Source organism: Microtus pennsylvanicus, chromosome 1 (genome assembly GCF_037038515.1).
Source record: "Microtus pennsylvanicus isolate mMicPen1 chromosome 1, mMicPen1.hap1, whole genome shotgun sequence".
In the NCBI taxonomy this organism is placed as follows: domain Eukaryota; kingdom Metazoa; phylum Chordata; class Mammalia; order Rodentia; family Cricetidae; genus Microtus; species Microtus pennsylvanicus.
Window position 1 is genome coordinate 189314396 of NC_134579.1, and position 20236 is coordinate 189334631.

General features: G+C 43.0%; 1 protein-coding gene across 3 annotated transcripts in view; it reads right to left on the reverse strand.

The window, feature by feature from the left end:
* Positions 1-367: 367 nt before the first annotated feature.
* Positions 368-20236, reverse strand: part of Slc18b1 (solute carrier family 18 member B1) — a 30730-nt gene continuing 10861 nt past the window's right edge. For all 3 annotated transcript variants that reach the window (XM_075947595.1, XM_075947605.1, XM_075947589.1), the window contains exons 5-14: positions 19696-19843; positions 16063-16219; positions 9314-9450; positions 7748-7849; positions 5717-5808; positions 4242-4337; positions 2917-2991; positions 1896-1989; positions 1740-1792; positions 368-1342 (exon numbers count right to left, since the gene is read on the reverse strand). In XM_075947595.1, coding sequence (XP_075803710.1) covers positions 1276-1342; positions 1740-1792; positions 1896-1989; positions 2917-2991; positions 4242-4337; positions 5717-5808; positions 7748-7849; positions 9314-9450; positions 16063-16219; positions 19696-19843 — 1021 coding nt within the window. In that variant the 3' untranslated portion in view covers positions 368-1275. The remainder of the gene's footprint in view (positions 1343-1739; positions 1793-1895; positions 1990-2916; positions 2992-4241; positions 4338-5716; positions 5809-7747; positions 7850-9313; positions 9451-16062; positions 16220-19695; positions 19844-20236) is intronic.

Sequence of the window (20236 nt, forward strand, 5' to 3'; positions counted from 1 at the left end):
ATTGAGCATTACTACCAGATATTAATTCTGGTACTCAAGTACTCTTTTCCCTATCCACTTGATGCATATTGCTTAAAGGCATAGATTATGTCCCTGGTACCTGTCTATGCAGGGTTGATCCTGAGGAAAAAAATTCACAAAGTACTTCAAGAATACAGTTCAGCACATTCAGGGCCCTGGGTTCAATATTCAGTACCCTATGTGGTGATGGATGCTATTAATCCTAGCACTCGGGAGGTTAGAGGCAGGAAGATTAGGAGGTCAAAGTTGCCCCCCAGCTACACAGTGACTCCTGCTGATACAAGTATCAACCTGGGATACTTGAGACCTTGTTTAAAAAGAGTGTTTTAAATGAATACAATGAATAGACAAACAAAAAACCATTTATTCTCTTAGAAAAGAAATGTAACTGCTACAATAAGAAAATGAATCAGGAGGTACAATGTTAATATTCTCACTTCAAGTAGCAGCTAGAATTGTGCTTGAGGTCAAAGGGAGTATTCCTCCAGCGTGCAGCACGCACTCGTGTTGGGTGGGGGCGCTGCCCGCCTTGTGATAGGACACACCTTCCAAGAGTATGAAAAGTAATAACAACAAACAAACATAAACTGTGGGACTAAAGCAAGGAGATACTGAGATTGGAAATGAATAATGCTATGCCAAGTAATATTTATAAATACAGATCATAACTGAAATGCCACAAAATGGAAACTACATGTATCATTGCTTTTTTTTTCTTTTTTGTATCTTCCACAGATACATTTTTAGAAAACTCAAAAGTCAAGAACACTTTAGAGTTTTCACGTAGCAGGCAGGAATTTTGCCTTTTTAATAGGTACAAAAATCTCAGTGCAGAGAAAGCACATCTTTCAATAGTGACTTCATAAAAATTATTCACTCTTTTGTATATGTTCAATATGTATTAAGTAGCTTCATTTCTTCACGTAATAATTTTAAGAGGCGCATGTGTCAAACTGACGAACTTAGAATGAAAAGCGAACACAAGAATAAGAAAGCCGAAGAGAGCCAATAATTGCACCTTCAGGGGCAAGGTGGGTCATTTAGAAACATCAAGTTTGTCCGTTTTCCCTTTCTCGTGGATGTTCCAAACTACACCAAGTGCAGCAGGCACAGCTTCATGTAAAAGCAGCTTGACACTTCCAGGGTATGAGTGCAGGAATCACGGACCTCTGCACAACACAAAAAAACTCCTCCACCAGCCGCTGTCGTGGCTCAAGACACCTGTCTCCCATTCTGTATCCAGAGTTCGCAAGGCTAGGTTTCATTGGGCAAGAGAGCAGCTTGTTCCTCCTTTGTGCCAGTGAGATTCTGAGCTTTAGACCTATAGTGAGGAGAAACAAACAAATAAAATAAAACAAAAAATAGTACTGATCGTCTTAAGAAAACTATACAAAGCCAGGCCCAGGCATTTAATCCCAGCACTCAGGGGGTGGAGCAAACGGATCTCTGAGTTCGCCCAGCCTGGTCCACAGAGCAAGTTCTAGGACAACCAGGGCTATACAAAGAAACTTTCTCAAACCCCATCCCCCTGCCCCAAGAAGACTAAACACTGAGTACCTACATCTCCACCCAAGCACCTCCTTGGCCCTACCTGTAAAGCAATGAGTCCTAGGATCCCCAGAAATCTAGCAGCAAGAAGGACTGGAAGATAAAATTTCATTTCTGCTGTCATGAGCTAGCTTCTTCTAAGAGGCAAAAAACCTGGAAGTTGACCATACCTTCTTCTTGTCTTTGAGTGCTCCCAGAGATAAAATACGCCCATCGCAAGTCCCTTTAACACAAGGAAATACACCGTTAAAGTAGATCCTCCAAGGCAAGCATCTCCAAAGTGTGAGAAAATGGAAGAAAACTCACACAAACCCATGGCTACTCACACTTATCAGAGCCCAAAGACCTTGTACAGCTGCTGCCCACTCGAAACCAATCTTCTCATACAGAAATCCGCCCAGCATTGGTCCCATAAAAGCACTAATGGTGGAAAGAAGAATGGATGAATATCTCACCATGCAAAAATGACTTTATAAAGATGTATGACACCCTCAAACTAAAACAATAAAGGCTAAAAAAAGAGGGAGATTCCTGGGCATAAGTAAGACTTCTAGGCCTGGGTGTGACTCGGTAGTAGAGCACTTGCCCCCAGTGTGTAAGGTCAGCCTTCATCCCCAGATCCAGTGCTGAGATGGGGGAGAGAAGAAGAGAAAGAAAGAACAATGATTATTAGATAATGTTAAAGTGGAATTGCTGCTGGGAAGTCAATGAGCTACATAACAATAAAAACAGAAGCACATTCTTAAAAGAATGTTTCTGTTTTGTGGGTAGAGATACATGCAACAGTACCGGCAGAAAGTCAGGGGACAACCCTACAGAATAGGTTCTCTTTTCTTCCCATCGTTATGTGGGTCCCCTGGATTGAACCCAGGTCTCTGGGTTTGTGTGGCGAGTGCTTACCTGCTCAGCATCTCACTGGCCCACTACTCTTTCTGTTGCCAGTATCTGAGTCAGTGGAGTGCAGAGCTATTGACTCTGTATGTGTGCTATTGCTACTGTACAGCGCGCTGCCTGGATTAGCAGACAGTAAATACATAAGCAAACAGGCAAGCAATTGAATCAATAAAGGGATGCATTTTAAAAGTGTGAGCTCTGCTTCTGTTAAAGGATTTTTTTAAAAAATTATTGCTCAATGCAAGGTTCATAAAGGTATCTTAGTTTGGTATGAAGTCTGCTGACACACTAGATTTTGATTTTGGAGCCACGGGTTGTAAACTGGAATTCTTGCTCTGCCCTAAATGAGCGTTTGCCTTAGATAACCTCACGCACCTCCTCGGTGTTTCAGTTTTCCGTCTGTAACGTGGAGAGAGCACTTTCCACGTCTCGGATGCAAATGATTTCACTTACCCAACTGACCACATGGCGCCAACAAGCCCAGATACGAGTCCCAGAGTACTTATTCCCTCTTCAAACCCGTTCTCACTGCAGAGAGACGAGGACATATCATCATGAGAAGCAAAACTTACATGGAAAAAGTGTTTGACACATGAAGATAAACTGCATATAATCTGAAGAGAGTGAGAACAAGAACAGTTCGTTCCTAACACAGAAACCAACATGGGAACAGGAGAAGAAGCTCATTGATAGAGTAAGAGGTTAGCAGGCCCAAGGCCTTGGGAGATTATAGGCAACTGAAGAAAGCTGGGCACAGGAGCAGTGGCCTTCCCTATGGAAGAGCACACCAACTGTTTGTCCAGTGCCAAACCCTAAAAACATACATACAAGTAATAGTATACTGACTGAGCTGGTTATATTTAGGAATACATAAATACATATATATATATATATGCATATATGCATGCAAAAATAATGAAAAAGAGTGTAAAAGAATTTAGAGAGTGTAGAGAGGTATATGGAAGGGTTTGGAGAGAGTAAAGGGAAGGGCAAAATGTAATTATATCATAATCTCAAAAATTGTACAAGCAAAATACTTAAGTCAAATTTGAAGGCATTTTTACAAAATAACCTAATTTTACTACGTTTGTATAATAGCAAGAATCATAATTCACTTGCATTAAATGCTCATGAAATACATAATGAACTAGGAAATTCTTAAAATAGGATGAAGAGAACAAAGGTTGCTCTAAGAAAAGGCTGTTCTTTTTCCTCTAAGCATTGTTGAGAAGTCCCAGCATAGCCATAAAAACATGAAGATAAACCACACATGATCTGGAGAAACTAGAACTAACATGGGACCTGGAGAAGTTCATGAACATGCCCACATGCAAAGGAACAATGGCCAAGTGACAGATGAATGGTCACCCTGATCTCTTGTATGATTCTCCTCCCTGCCACAGGAATGAAACTTCTCCATTTGGTTCTGGACTTTTAAAACAATTCACACACACGCACGCACACATACACACATACACACATGCACACACACACAACCCTCACCTGAGATATACAAGAAACCAAGCATTTCTTTAACATATTCTTCCTTTTAGTATATTAATGTCACTATGTTATTTTCAATATGATTTCATTATTACTTATACGATTCATGTCACACGTTTATATGCTACAAAATCACTAATATTTACTGCTGGACAAATATCTAACATTCATAGGACTGAACAACAAGTGAGGTGAGACTGATTGCTACCTACTCCACCCCACTGCAGCCACCACGCCCATCACGATGGAGCTCGTCAAACAGCCCGGAGACTTACTATGCACAACTGAGCATCTCCGGGAAGGTCGGGATGATACTCATTCCAGCAGAGAAGCCATTTACAACCAACACCAGCACCAGAAGCCAGAGCTGACTGCAGAGGCATTGTGGAGGGAATGAAACCATTAGTATTTTAAGAGACACAAACTAAAAACCAAGGAGAGCAGGATCGCAGAGACGTTAGCTTGGCAGATAGTAGACTTGATTGGCTCTTGTTTCCATCTTGTCCCGTTCCGTTCAGTGAGAGCTCATGTTAGCACCTTCCACCTTGGCAGCAAAAGCAACTCCTGCATCATTTGACGTCACTTTTGGTCCCACGTTTCACATACATGTGTTTGGTCATACATATTACACATTTGTAACCAGCCGGCCCTCCCGCCATAACAAAATCCTTCCAACATCAATGCTGTTGTTTATCTAATCATTCCACCTTGCAATTCCAGTAAACAATGGTAAAGAAGAAAGGACAAAGGGAGAGACTAGAAACTGCGTTTGACTCCAGCTAAGGGCCTGACAGACATGTAATGCATGTAATTCTTGTCATGCATTTATTCACTTTAGTTCCTTTTAAAAAATACATTTATTTATTTTTGAAGGGGAGGTATGCCACAGTGTGTGTGTGTGTGTGTGTTTGTGTGTGTGTGTGTGTACAATACACATAAATCAGTTCTCTCCTGGAGTTAAAGCCTGGAGCTTTGGCTCAGGTTTCCAGGCTCAACAGCAAGGATCTTGGTGTGCTGACCATGTTGCTAGTCCTGGTTCCTTTTCATAGACAAGAAAGCTTGGGCTCTTGGAAGTTAAGTGATTTGTCCAAGTTCCACTACCAATGTCACTACCAGTGACAAAGCCAAAATTCAAACACAGACCCAAAAGACTCGGCAATCACTCTCTTCCAGTAGTGTCAGAAGCATGTGCAAATGCCAAGAGGCTCGCTTTGTTTCAATAAATAAATTATAGCAAATAGGCTTTAATGAGCAACTACTACATGCTGAGGATGATGCAGAAACAATAAAAGTCCTGGTTCCCCTCTCAATGAATGAGAAGGAAGAATCACACACACAAAACAAAACTGTATTCTTTTCAAGTATCCAGGCGAAGGCTGTTAGCAATGAATGCCATTGTAAAAATGATTCCAAACAACTGTGCAGTTCAAACACGGGAGAAAACCCAGCAATGTGGTGCAAGCCTATCGTCCTAGCACCAGAGAGGCGGAGTCAGGAGGAACATGAGTTCAAAGCTAGCCTCAGCTAATAGAACAAAACAAACAAGCTCATTCTAGATAAAGATTCCATGTGTTAAGATTTGCTAAGCCACTGCCACCTTCTAGTAAATAAAGCACTATCAGTCAGACATTTCAACACCATCCTAAGTCAAAGCCATTGTTTAAAGAGCAATGCTTGCAGTACTAAGCCACTTTAAAAAGTAATAATTACCAGCAGTACTTCTCCAAAAACATAGAACAAGAAAAGTTACCTTTTAATGTGAAAAATGGGAACAGGTCCTAAGAGCATGTAGCACACAGCTGTGATTAAGTTTCCAAAAACCAGAAACCATTTCCTTAGATTCTAATAAAGAGAAAGAGTTCAAGGTTTAATCCAAAGGACCCTCTGTAATCAAACAATATTAAAAAAAAATCATTAGAGCGGTGACATCCAAAAATCCAAATACATTGAAGCAAATAAAACTATACATTTAAGATAAAATAGGCAGACGATAAACATAAGGCAAGGAGGATATTTTGCAAGATGATGGGATGTGCAAAGATGTTTCCCAGGAAGGGGGTACATTACAAAACCCTTGCACATCACAATCCAGTCCAAACATGCAAGAAATCAAAAAGCAGTCACCCCAAGGAACTTGTTAATGTGTCCCAATACTGAGGCAAAAGACATTATTTCAAAGTACCTGCTACAGAGTCAGTGAGCGTATATCCTCACTCCCACCCCCGAGATTCACACGCTAGTCTACTGCCTGATCTGATGGTACACGGAAGTCAGCTTTGGCAGGGAAGGAAGAACCCTCATGACTGGAGAGCACCCCTACAAAAGAAGTCTCTGGGAGCATTTCCCACTCCTCCAAGTGGGGTTGCTGTGAATCGGAAGTGCCTCCAAACACCAAACAAAAGCCTGGATCTTACAGAAGTGTGGGATTATTTCTTAACACTCAGCTCCAAATGTTGTTTAAGACGTTAGCTTTCAGGGCTGGAGAGATGGCTCAGAAGTTAAGAGCACTGACTGCTCTTCAAGAGGACCTGAGTTCAATTCCCAGCAACCACATGGTGGCTCACAGTCATCTATAATGAGATCTGGTGTCCTCTTCTGGCATGCAAGCATACATGGAAGGAATATTGTATACATAATAAATAAATATTTTTTTTAAAAAAATGTTAGCTTTCGGGGGGCTGGAGAGATAGCTCAGTGGTTAAGAGTTCTCTCAATATAGTACCAAGACAAGATTACTATTTAAATATTAACACTTACAAATACTAAAACCATACTAATCCTCTTGATCCCAAAGACCCAAGTTCGGTTCCCAACACCTGCATCAGGTGGCTCACAACTGCTACATGTCCATGTCCAGGAGATCTAATGCACTCTTTCGGTGTCTGAGGTCACCCATATACATGTGGGTATACATGCACACAGATACATAAGCATACACACAAACAAAAAAATGAAGATGAATCTGTCAAAAAGAGAAAACATTAACTTTCTGTGACTTGTATAACTGACTCCCCATAGTATGTAGGTCTTATGTATGCAAAGCTAATAAGAGAAAAAAACACAAATTCTAAGCACTATAGCTGCAGAAGCGCCATGGACATGGGAGGTCTAGGAATGGCGCTACTTCTGATACCAGTCATGCGGACTGACTGGGTTAGGCCAAACTGAAAGGGAGCAGAAGGGATTCACTTCAAGACGGGTGAGGAATGGCTGATGCACGCTCGCAAGGGTCGTTCTTTCGCACCCACTTTCTAAGACAATTTCCCCCTATCAGTACTACAATCTGATCAAGTCCAATAACTTTTAGGAGCCTAAGACTCTGTCCTTGTTATTAGGATCAGGGTTTTTGTTTTATTTTGTTTTGTCTGGGTCATTAAGGAAGCTTCTGGAAGATATAATTCAAGCCAGGTTTGTCACGTCAAGAACAGACAGTAATCCTGGCTCTGGGAAGACTGAAGCAAGGGAAATGAGTTCCAGACCAGTCTAGGCTGTATATGAGGCTCTGTCTTAAACATCATCATCATCATCATCATCATCATCATCATCATCATCATCGTCCCATGATCCAATAGTTTCCAGCAGTTTTAGCACCAGACTTTTCTTCATATGAAATTCTATACTTGAGTATGTTCAGAGGAATGACTGAGGCTGGGAGACACCGGAGTCTCTCTACCAGGCCAACTGAAGGTGTCAGCATTAAGCAAAAGACCTTTCGAATTCTGGGAGAAGTGACTACAGATCTAAACGTGTGAGAGCAACTCAAATATGTCAGTATACTTACAGGCATCCTGTCACTGAGGAGACCAAAGAGTGGCGACGAAATGGTGTAGGATAGAGCTAGACCCAGGAAGACCAGCCCCACGTATCCAGCTGGCAGATTGAACTGAAAAAGAAACACCACATTAAGGCAGCGTGTTAAGTCTCTCTTTAAAAAGATACACCCTCTTCCCTCCTCCTCTTCCTCAGCTCTATTAACAGAAGTCCATCAGTAACACCCAGTTTCTGTGCTGTTTCGCTGTCCATAGCTGTCACTAGGACACCTGAGAGAACAATGTAAGGGGGGAGGAGGGATTATTTACTTTGGCTCACGGTTTCAGAGCATTGCAGTGGGGAGGGTGTGGGAGAACAGGGAGCTTACACAAAAGCAGCCAGGAAGCAGAGAGGGGATGCCTGTGTTAACTGGCTTTTAATGTTGGTCCCTTTTTTCATCCCTGCTCCAGCCTCTGGGACAGTACTGCCCACAGTCAGGGCATTGGCTGCTTGGGCAGTGCTGTCTGGAAATACCCAGAGACATGCTTTACTAATTTCCTAGGCACTTTTCCATCCTATCAAGTTAACAATCAAGATTAGCTTCTGCCAGGCAGTGTGATGCATGCCTTTAATCCCAGCACTCAGGAGGCAGAAGCAGGTGAATCTCTGTTAGTTCGAGGACAGCCTGGTCTACAAAGGGAGTTCCAGGACAGCCAGGGCTACACAGAGAAAACATAGCATGAAAAGCAAAACGAAAAGATCAGCTTTTATCGCATTCCTCTTGACTTTTTCTTACTTTGTACCAGAAATGGGTAAATACTTTTTTCCAAGAGGGAAAAAAAATTCCAACCACTTATTAGACATCCCAGAAGTTTGATTTAATAGCATTTGATATTAAACATACAATTTGATTTCTACAATTTGCATTTTCATATATAGTATTTCACAAATTTTATGTATACAAAGATTCGTATACAAAGATTCTTAAATGATGTTCTTGAATGCTAGCCTAGTCTAGGTTTGGTTTCTCGGGGGGAGGGGATCAGGAGGGGATGGGTCACAGTGAAAAGCAAATTAACTCATATGAATTCAACACTCATGGTTCAGCAATGGAGACTTCTGGTTCCTTTCTCCTACTCTTGTTTTATAGAACATGGCCACCTGATTATAACAAACAGCTAAAAAGGAAGTGGACTCAGCGGGTGTTTGGAGGGAAGGATATATCACATCGAAAGACCTAACGAGCACCCCTAATGCCTCATTACAACTCACACAAGAAGAGAAAAATGTGTGGTAGCTGAGCAAACACAAGGGATGCCCTCGCAGAGCTGGAGTGGTGTGAACAAGGTCTTCAATAGAAGGAGACAAAGCACTGGGGACACAAGAGGAAGATTCTTCCTTTCTTCCTAGTGGATCAGACCCCAGATCACAGAGTCACACCCCTACCTCAAAGGAACTTCGCTGAGGGAAGACACAGTCCTGAGAGCACAGCTCCCTGTCTACCCCCTTCTCGCAGCTGTGTCTTTCCCGAAAGAAAGCGCCCAAGGGCACGCAGTCAGGGCCACGGTACAAAGCAGAGATCCAGCCGGCTGCTCACCTTCTCCAAGACGAAGAGAGAGAGGATTGGATCCAGGAAACCGAAGCAGGAGCTGAGGGCAATGATGACACAGGCTATGAGACCAACCTTGGGTAAGGTGACAAGCTTCCAGAAGGAGTGTTCCCCTCGATCCGACTCTTGGGGTTAAAAACAAAAACAGAAGTGCATCATAGCAACCAATGTCGCTCAGCTTCATCTTTTAACTTGCTTTGAGAGGTAAAGCTGATAAGACTATCTGGAAGTAAAAGTAACTGCACCTCTGAATTGCCTGAAATTAAATATTATCGTCGTCATTAGCTTCTAAGATCTTTGGAAGTCACAGTGGATTTTATGTAAGACTGACTTTTCTCCTCACAGGGCGGCAGTTCGCCTGTCCTCTCAGCACTTGGCAGATAGGAGGAGGAGGATCAGGAAGTCAAGGTCACCCTTGGCCGCACAGTGAGTGTGAGGTCAGCCTGGATTACCTACAACTAGTCAGCAAATTCCCAAATTAAAACAGCAATCCTTAAGTTTTCAAATGCAAAGAGAATTAGCTGGAATCAGGGAATATGAGGAGGATTTGAAGGTGCAATCTGGAAGGAAGGCCACCTGGATGGGACAGCGTGCAGTTCGCAGCTGCAGAAAAAGCATCATTGGAGCTTCCCCAAGGATGTATGTGCCCTTAAGGGGGGAACTCACGGGGCGGTGGTGACACAAGTCTTTATTTTTATTAGCACTTGGGAGGCAGAGACAGGAGGAACTCTGTGAGTTTGAGACCAGCCTGGTCTACAGAGCTAGTTCCGGGACTGCTAGGGATGCCCCAAAACAAAGACAGACAGGCAGAAAGAAAGAAAGAAAGAAAGAAAGAAAGAAAGAAAGAAAGAAAGAAAGAAAGAAAGAAAGAAAGAAAGAAAGGATTCAACTTTATTTTGTAAGACAAAACTCAATTAATTTTCTGAGGGCAAAATAAACACTACATTGGGAGACTGAGAGGAGGGATTACTGAATCTTGTGTGAACTACTTTTGTCATTTAAGACCAGTTCTCTCATCCTCCTAATAGTCAGCCCCATGTTCATGCCGTTCTGAAGAGCAGGCGTGGCTACCTGCAAGCCTCCGGTCCCAGTGACTGCTTTATTCTCTCTAGGAAATTTTCAACACTGATCCCCGGTCCTGGGAAGACCAGCAAGCGCTCTAAACCATGCAGCCATCTCTCTGCCCTCGCTCCAAGGCAGATTATTTAAGAAAAGATCTCTCTGAAAAATGATGCAGCGACTGTGTGACCCTTAAAACACTCCTAAGGAGTTCGAGAAATCACTACGGAGTTCACAAAAAGTACAGCACAGACACTTGGCGCAGAGTTCAGTCGCCCTCGTTTCAGGAGCATGGTTAGATTGGTATCTGCGATCCGGGACAGAGACAACACGGGACGTGAGAACTTCACCGAAGGTCTGGATCAGCCCTCCCTGACCCCCACTGTGCCCACAGCTTTCATCATATTCACAACGACCATGCATACGCAAAGTCCAAAAGTTCAAAGAGTGTACGAACTTCTGCTATTTTCAGTAATATTCTCAGGAGGCTTTTCAGAATACAGATATTAAGTCAAGACTATCAGCCTGTTTCTCAAACCTAAATTCAATCCCTGTTTCAATTCAGAGGGAACAACTGCCACCTTGTGGCACGACGAGATATTGCCAGCAGGGAGTCAACCAGGTGTGGACTTTGTATTGAATTTGAATTGAAAATTACAAAAGATGGGCTGGAGAGATGGCTCAACCATTTAGAGCACGTCTCTGCAAGAGAACCAGAGTTCCGTTTCCAGTACCCACATGTAGTAGCTCACAATTACCTGTAGCTCCAGCTCCTAGAGAGCCAGTGCCTCTGGCCTCTGTGGGCATCCGCACTTAAACACTCATACTAACACCCAGACACATAATTTAAAATGATAGTAATAACAGGGCATGGTGGTGCATGCCTTTAATCCCAGCACAATCAAGATAGAGGCAGTCAGATCTTTGAATTCAAGGCAAGCTTGGTGTACAGAGAGTTCCAGGATAGCCAGGGATACACATACACACACACACACACACACACACAACCTGTCTTGAATAACCAAAAAATAAATAAATAAAACAGCAACATTAACAAATAATAAAAATTAAAATAATTTTTAACTATAGAAGATTTTTCTTTTAGTCTATCACATTTCTTAGGCATACAAAAAGCTTCATCTGTTAACAGTCTACTGCTCAGTGGTTAAGAACAATGGCAACTCTTGCAGAAGACAGGGGTTCAGTTCCCAGCAGCCACATGGCCGCTCATATCCACCTCTATCTCCGGTTTGGGGGATATGATGCCCTCGTTCTGACCTCTGTCGGCACTGGCAGTAGACACGCAGGTGCTGGCATGTGTCAAACAGGTAACCGCAGAGAGATGAGAAAGAAAACCCGGCGCAGATTGACTTCATCAACCTGGATCAGACTCGGGGAGTCTAACAATAGGTGGTTTATTGCCAAAGTGTTTAAGTCCAGGATAATTTGGGAAAAAGAAAAGAAAAAAAAAAGTTTCCTGGGGGAATACAATTCCTGGTGCACAGGAAGTGCAATTACATGGAAATGCAGCTCAGGGTACATGGCCTTTCTTCCAGGAAGATGGGTTCTAGAGGCTCACTGCCTGAACTAGTTTAAAGGCCTAAGGATCGATCTGATCTTGCCCATACAAATAGCATAGAAGTGATTTGGGCTATTGCCTGTCTTCGGTCCTGGTGGTAGGAGCCTGGGGGAGCCTCTGTTTATAAGGGTCATTTAGAGTATTAGCCACCTCCGGCCTGGCTGTAAGAACTGGATATGGCCTGACCCAACAGATAACACAGATCACCAGATCATGTCCAAGTCTCTTCTCCATTCAGGACAGAGGAAAGGCCATCCTGTATGCTTAACATTCCCGGTTTCTCTGGAGATCTGTGGGCTCAGGACCTTAGTGCCATGGCCCCCAACAATGCACACGGGGTGCAGACAAACACACAGGCAAAAACGCTCAAACACATAAAACAAGTAAACTTAAAAAATAGTTACATTTAAAATAAACGAATGTACAAAAACACTTGTGAAAAGGAGCACTTTCCTGGTGGAAGTGAAACCTGCTGGGTCGAACATAGAAAAATCTACAGACTATTCCAAGGGTACTTGGGGTTTCCGAGGTTCCTCCAAATCCTGGTAGGATTATTCTCCTTGGAGAGACAGAACTCCCTGATTTACAAACACCTGCCCCGAAAGGTGACAGAGACAGGAATGTGTGGAGTCCATTAAAAAGAGCTGCGTGTGTGGTGTCCTGGATGCCCTGTCCTACAAAGGGGAGGCCTGAGAAAACCACTCAGGAAAGATGACAGAGAGCACAGGCTGAGTGGGCAGAGGGAGGGAAGAGTTCAGAGTCCACACCACGTGACAGCTCTCCTTCCACCCAGCAATTGCTCAAAAGGCTTTCAGAAGACAGCACTTGTTTCCAGGATATAAAGACTAGATTTTGAGTCTGCCCGCAATCCCATCATGCTGCAGGCAGAGACGGGGGGGGGCCAGCCTGGCCTACAAAGTGAGTTCCGGAGGCTCCATAGCAAGACCCTGTCTCAGAAAAAAAAGTAATTTACAAGTAAAAATTATGTCAATCAGCAGTGAATGACACTGATGTTTGCACACATGTGTGAATGGGTGTGTAACAGAACGAGTATTTATCAAATACATTATGCTTTACCCCACACACTCGTCAATTTTTGTCATGAGAACATTTATAATCTACTCCTTTAGCATTTTCCAAGTGCAATGGTTTTGCTTTCTGAGGCTGTATTTCCATACTGTCAACAGTGCTATATAAAATAATAAACAGAGCCGGGCGATGGTGGCGCACGCCTTTAATCCCAGCACTCGGGAGGCAGAGGCAGGCGGATCTCTGTGAGTTCGAGACCAGCCTGGTCTACAAGAGCTAGTTCCAGGACAGGCTCCAAAGCCACAGAGAAACCCTGTCTCAAAAAACAAAAATAATAATAATAATAATAATAAACAGAGCTGGGCAGTGGTGGCACATGCATTTAGTCCCAGCAGAGGCAGATGAATCACTGAGTTCAAGGGCAGCCTGTTCTAGAATGACCAGGCTACATAGAGAAACCCTGTCTCAAAAAACCAAAATAATGATAATACTTAAATAAGTATATAGCAAGTAGAAAATTCCAGAAACAAAGAATTTCTAAGTTCTAAATAATTTTAATTATAGTAGTTCTACCTGTTTTATACCTTTATTATTATTGATGATCTCTTTTTACATATTATCTATTTATTTTATGTGTATGGTGCTTTGCCTATGTGTATGCCTATGCCATGTGGCTGCTATGTGTTGGTGGTGGTGTGGAAGATAGAAGAAAATGTTCTATCTTGGGACTGGAGCTACAGGTGGTTGTGACCCACCATTTGGGTTTTGGGACTTGAACCCTGGTCCTCTGCAAAAGCAGCCAGGGCTCTTAATCACTGAGCCATCTCCATCTCCAGGACTCTTTTTGACTACTTCTTATTTCTCAGTCCAATATCCATCAAACCAGGACACAGACTGGATGCTAAATCAAGGAAAAGAAACGGTTCCTTACAAGTGCAGAGAAGAAGCCGGGCGGTGGTGGCGCACGCCTTTAATCCCAGCACTCGGGAGGCAGAGGCAGGCGGATCTCTGTGAGTTCGAAGCCAGCCTGGTCTACAAGAGCTAGTTCCAGGACAGGAACCAAAAGCTACAGAGAAACCCTGTCTCGAAAAATAAAAATAAAATAAAATAAAATAAAATAAAATAAAATAAAATAAAAAGTGCAGAGAAGATAACCTCCCCCTTGTGGTGCACTGTGGTATTGCCTCTCTCCTGCTCTGTTGTGCCCCGTTTCCCAGCTCTCTGCTAACTCTCTAGCTCTGTTAAATACTAACCTGGTAAGTGTACGCTACTGATCAACCCTATTAAAAAACAATGCTTATAGTGAACATAACCCTGGTTGGTAAATTTCATCTGGACAAAGAGAACTACAAATGAGCCACAAGTATTACCTAATGGAGCCAGGTGTTCTGTGTCCCTGCACTGGTTAACTCTTACCAGCATGTGGCACCCTCGGGACAATATGCTGGAAGGTTGATTTATATAGGGATAAAAGTATGAAGCCAGATTGACTCCCGTCACTGTTGCCAGAGACCTGTATCCTTGTCACTGATACGCGGACAGGTGAAGGCCCACTGGGAAGGGAGAATTGGCCTTGCCCTCCTGTGTTGAATGTTTTATGACAGAATGACACACTGTCTCACGCTATGCCCCAGATGGCCTGGAATTCCCTGTGTACACAAAGTTGGCCTTGAGTTAGGAGTGGTAGAGGCAGAGGATCTCTGCGAGCTCAAGGCCAGCCTGTTCTAGCTAGTGAGTTCCAGGATTCCCAGCGCTGTTGTGGAGTATTCCTGCATGCAGATGTGTCACCACGGTTGCTGAACAGCCAATAGCTAGAAAGGGTTTCCAGGCCCAGAGGATGCTGGGAAAAAGAAGGGCCGAGACACAGAGGAAACAGAACGGGCAATACTGAGATGATGTAATAAAGCCATGAGGCAAAATGTAAATTAATAGAAATGGGTTAATTTAAGTTATAAGAGTTAGTGAGAAACAAGCCTAAGCTATTGGTCGAGCTTTCATAATTAATAATAAGTCTCCGCATCATTATTTGCGTGCTGGAGACACAAAGGAAAGTCTGCCTACCCAGGGCTATGGAGAGAGACCTCACTAAAAATAAAGAAATAAAGAAAGAGCCGGGCAGTGGTGACGGTGCATGCCTTTAATCCCAGCACTCGGGAGGCAGAGGCAGGCGGATCTCTGTGAGTTCGAGACCAGCCTGGTCTACAAGAGCTAGTTCCAGGACAGGCTCCAAAACCACAGAGAAACCCTGTCTCGAAAAACCACAAAAAAAAAAAGAAAAAAAGAAAAACCAAAAAAGAAAAGAGAAAAAAAAGAAAGGAAGGAAGGAAGGAAGGAAACAAAGCTGACCTAGGACTTGTGGGAATCTTCCCTAGCCTTCACAGCCTTGTAGACAAACTGTGCTGCCCACAGAAATTTCTGGTGAAAATTTAGTTCAGTCCAATGAGATAATGGCTTGTGAGCAGAAACTGATTATTTGTTTCTCCTAAAATCTGGAAAGTTTTGTGATAAGCCTTTTTGTTTTGTTTATTTAAGAGAGGGCCTCATGCAGCCCAGGCTGGCCTCAAACTCAAAATGTAGTTAAGGATGCTTTGAAGGCCTGCACCACTGTGTTCTGCCTACGTGGAGCTAGGAATCAAACCTAGGGCTTCATGGATGCTAGAAAAGGGCTTCACTAAGCTTGGCGGTGGTAGCGCATGCCTTTAATCCCAGCACTTGGGAGGCAGAGACAGGTGGATATCTGTGAGTTCGAGGCCAGCCTGGTCTACAAGGGCTAGGACAGGCTCCAAAACCACAGAGAAACCCTGTCTCAAAAAACAAAAAAAAAAGAAAAGATAAGATAAGAAAAGAATGAAAAAGGAAAAGAAAAAAGCATTCCACTAACTGAGCTGCATTCCTAGTCCTTTATAAGCAAAAATTATCATAAACTAATTTATCCATATTTTAGGAAACAGAAGCAGTTCTTGAGGGTCCTACAAAGAGGTGTTAAACAAAATATATGGTAAATGTATTGTTTACAAGGATGCAAAAGTAACGTTAAAATTCTAAAATGAGTATTAAAGTTTGAACTTACCGTAACTAGGCAAAATACAGAGGTTGAGTGGTATCATGAGCAGAACTAGGCACCCCAGAAGAATAAAAGGCATCTCGTAGCCAAAGGATTGATACAAAAAGCCACCTAAAGGGGGACCTACTATCAACCCCAGTCCAGAAAAAACCTCAAGGCTCCCCTAAAAGTGAAAAAAAAAAAGAAAATTAAATTGTATTATAGTTGAAGAATTATGACTGTCAGGTATGGCGGCACATGTCTTCAATTTCAGCACTTGGGAAGCAGAGGCAGATGGATCTCTGTGAGTTCCACACCAGCCAGGGTGACATAGTAAGAGCCTGTCTCAAAGTGCCTGGTACTGTAAACCTAGCCTACCTGTGGTTGGTGAGGTCATGGACTCTAGAGGAAACCCTACTATTTGCCATTTCCCCAAACAAGTGGACTTTGTAACCACATTCAAAATATTTATCCTTACATTCCTAGGTAAGTGTAGTTCCCACCTTTTACCAAAGAAGCTTCTTTTTGGAGCCTATAGAGACCACTACAGGGACCTACACGTGGTCAGAATGCAAAGCCAACAGACTGCAGGATGCTCAGCTGACACACTCACATCACAACGCCTACCACCGAGTCTCAGGGAACACCAAGGAATAAGGGGCAGAAAGACTGTAGGAGCCAGAGGCCCAGGCCAGCTGCAGCCAGACAGGGAAGCTGCATCCGTAAAATCTCAACAATACTGTCGCCTAAACAAGGTAAGCAATGACTACCCGGTCTGACATGTCAGTGGATGGAGATAGTTAACAAAGCTGTATCCCCAGATGAAGAGCTACAGGCAATCAATCGCTCCTAGAAAGCGAGACTCAGTTTCCCCAGGGGAGAGCCCCCTGATAGGTGGGTTATCCAACCCAGCAACAGTAAATGGACTCAGTTAGTTGAGGCTGTATTTACAAAGACACACACACACACACATACATACACACATATACACACAGCTACATACACATACACACATGCACGCACACACACAAAAACAAAAATTAAAGAGGAGAGCAGGGTGGAACTTATGTATGAAATTTTAAAAAATTTAATAAAGGAACTACGAGAGTACTACTTGAAAAGGGGGTTTTAACACACACACACACACACACACGCATACGCACACATGTTTGTTTATACATTGATGTGTTAACACTGTTTGCAATGTCAAGCTAGGTGTGGTGACAGGCACCTGGCGCAATCTTAGCACCCAGGAGAAAGAGGTGCAGGCAGCAAGACCAGGAGTTTGGGGTCAACTTTTGAGTGTTCTAGTCAGCTTGAGTGCGAGACCCTGTTCTAAACAAACAAACAAAAAGATGCAAGTCATTTAAATACTCACTAACAATTTAAATAAAGAAGATTATATCAGTACAGTGGAATTGTACACAGCCAGGAAAGAAAGAATAAGGATGGTTTTTATACATAGACACCGAAGACCTTGCCTGTGAACTTGTCAGTTTAATCAGAAGTTGTTAACCGGTGTGAGGAGCCATGACATGTGTAATGAAAAGAGGTGGGGGGATCATGCTGCACTCCATATGCATATATACATGTGTGTGCGCATAGATACGCAATCTTGGGAACCAGCCTGCGATACTGAGCTGCTTGGAGCAGCTCAGGCACTGGATGCCTGGACAGCAGATGTATATATGAAGTCAGAACAGCAAAGATATGTCAAACATTTACTATATCATATATTCCATTTTATAACTTTTTACTTTTACTCTACATAAGATTAACTTAAGGTAAATAAGACAGTCCTATGGAAAAGATATTACTGTTAAGGACATTGTACCATTTTTAACCTTTAAATACATTCAATCTTAAAATCCACAGAGTACACAGAGCCCTCAAGATTAACTAGCGTGTGGAATGCATTGGCTTTGGCTGCAACTTTATGTGGAAGATCAGGAGGGCAAGTCTACTTTCTCCTGCCAATCTCAAACATCAGTGGGTGATGGCCACCGCTGTAGGGATTTCCTGGACAGCACTGTCCAGGGTGTTTTACAGAACATCAGCTTTTTGAAAGGTCCACATGTGGAAAAAGCTGGCCCACAACCAAGCTGACACATGCAGAAGCCAGTGAAGTCAAATTAGACAGCATGCCTTAGAGGAAGCGTAAGTGCTCTGACAATTTTCAAGATGACCTCTGAGACCTCTTGCATGCATATGGGGACAGTAGAGGAAAGATGCTCACAAGACGAGCCCCTGTCATGAGGGAAAACTTCCAGAGGAGAGGAAAGCTAGGGGCAGTTCAGCCAGGACCTACTCACAGGATCACAGGGAGGCAGCGAAATGCTACTCAGAAGAATGAAAAGTGATTCTTAAAAAAAAAAATTGAGATTGGGAACGGTGCTGGAGAGATGGCCCAGTAGTTAAGAGCCCCTGCTGAGGACCTGAGGCCTGTTTCCAGCACCCACAGGGTGGCTTACAGCCATCATATCTCCAGTTCCTGGGGGCTTGATTCCCTCTTCTGATTTCTGCAGCCCTGGAACACCTGTGGTACGTATACACACATGCAGGCAAAATGCTCAAACACTTAAAAAAGAAAACAAACCTTTAAAAATTATTTTAAGGGTGATTTTAAAAACTGGTTAGGACCAATGTTTCCTCATCAAGGTGCCTATGCAGAGACCAGGAAGAGCACCTAAGACACTCGAGATCACTGCCTTTTTACATCTCGCTTTGGATATGGGGTCTCACTGTATAGCCCTGGTTGGCCTGGCATTTGCTTTGTGGACCAATCTGAACTCTGTCGCAGAGATCCACCTGGCCTCGGCCTGGGAGTCAAGCCATGAGCCAGCATTCCAGGCTTCACCATCTTTTTAAACCCTCTCCTCCCATGCTGGAGTTGTCACAGATGGTTGTCGTATGATATCTTGATTGCATTTTGACATTAAAGTTTTCTTTGAATCAGAGAGTGAAGCTAGCTACTAGGAGACCAAGATTAACCATAGAGGTGTTGGAGGACTGAGGACAGATAGACAGGAAGTAGTAGGGTGGGAATTATAGGGGGGGTCTCAGACCTTTTGGAAGGAGGAACGAAAGAAACAGGTCACCTGTCCCTCCTCAACCGCTTCTCTGATCATTCAGGTTCTTACCCTGATATCTGACTTTATTGATAAAGAATAATTAGGCCGGGTGGTGGTGGCACACACCTTTAATCCCAGCACTTGCAAGGCAAAGCCAGGTGGAGCTCTGTGAGTTTGAGGCCAGTGTGGTCTACAAGAGCTAGTTCCAGCACAGGCTCCAAAGCTACAGGGAAACCCTGTCTTGAAAAACCAAAAAACAAACAAACAAACAAAAAGAATAATTAGATTAACATTTCAGACGGTCGTCATTTGTTTGTTTTTGTTTTCCAGAAAGTGACTAACTGTGTCACCCACGCTGGCTTCAAACTTTTGATGCTCCAGCCTTCACCTCCCAAGTAGTGGGTCACAGGTATATGTCACCACACCCAGAAATGCTGTGCTTTTTATTTTCACACTTTACTGCAGGAAATAGAAATCATGATAAAAGGAGGAAAATACACAAGAGAGTGGGGAAAGGCATGTAGAAACAGATCAAACAAATGTTCTGCCCACATGAAAAGGAAAGTAAGAAAAAGTTCAAATTACATACCAAGACAGTAGCCACATTATTTGGGAAAGCCTTTGCCAGGATAGAAGACGACGCTGTTATCGCTGCTCCAAACCCTATGGCATCTACGATTCTCACCAGAAAACACATGACAATAAATATGGGTCCTTCTGGAAGTTGGTCTAAGACACTGAAAAAGAACACAATTGTCAAGTGTCAAACTGGTTCTAATTTTTCAATGCACTCTGCTTCTTGAAGATGGTACTAGCTAAAGTTATTAGATAAAGTCTCTTTGGAAATCTTCTAAAGAGTTGGTTTGTCACACTTTCTACAGGGAATTGCTGTTTTTTTTTTATGTTTGCTATAATTCAAGTCATAACGACAGCTTAGCTGCCCCCCTTCTTTTGAGATTTCTGAGATGATAAGACTAAGTAGACCTCTTTGGAAATCAGAAATCCCCTGGACCTAGAGAAGACTGTGATGGAAGGATCCACCCTAGGTATCACAATCAGAAGATTCTCAAGTCCCTGACATAAAAAAAAATTATTGCTTGCTATAACCAATGCTCTTCTCACCAAGCGCA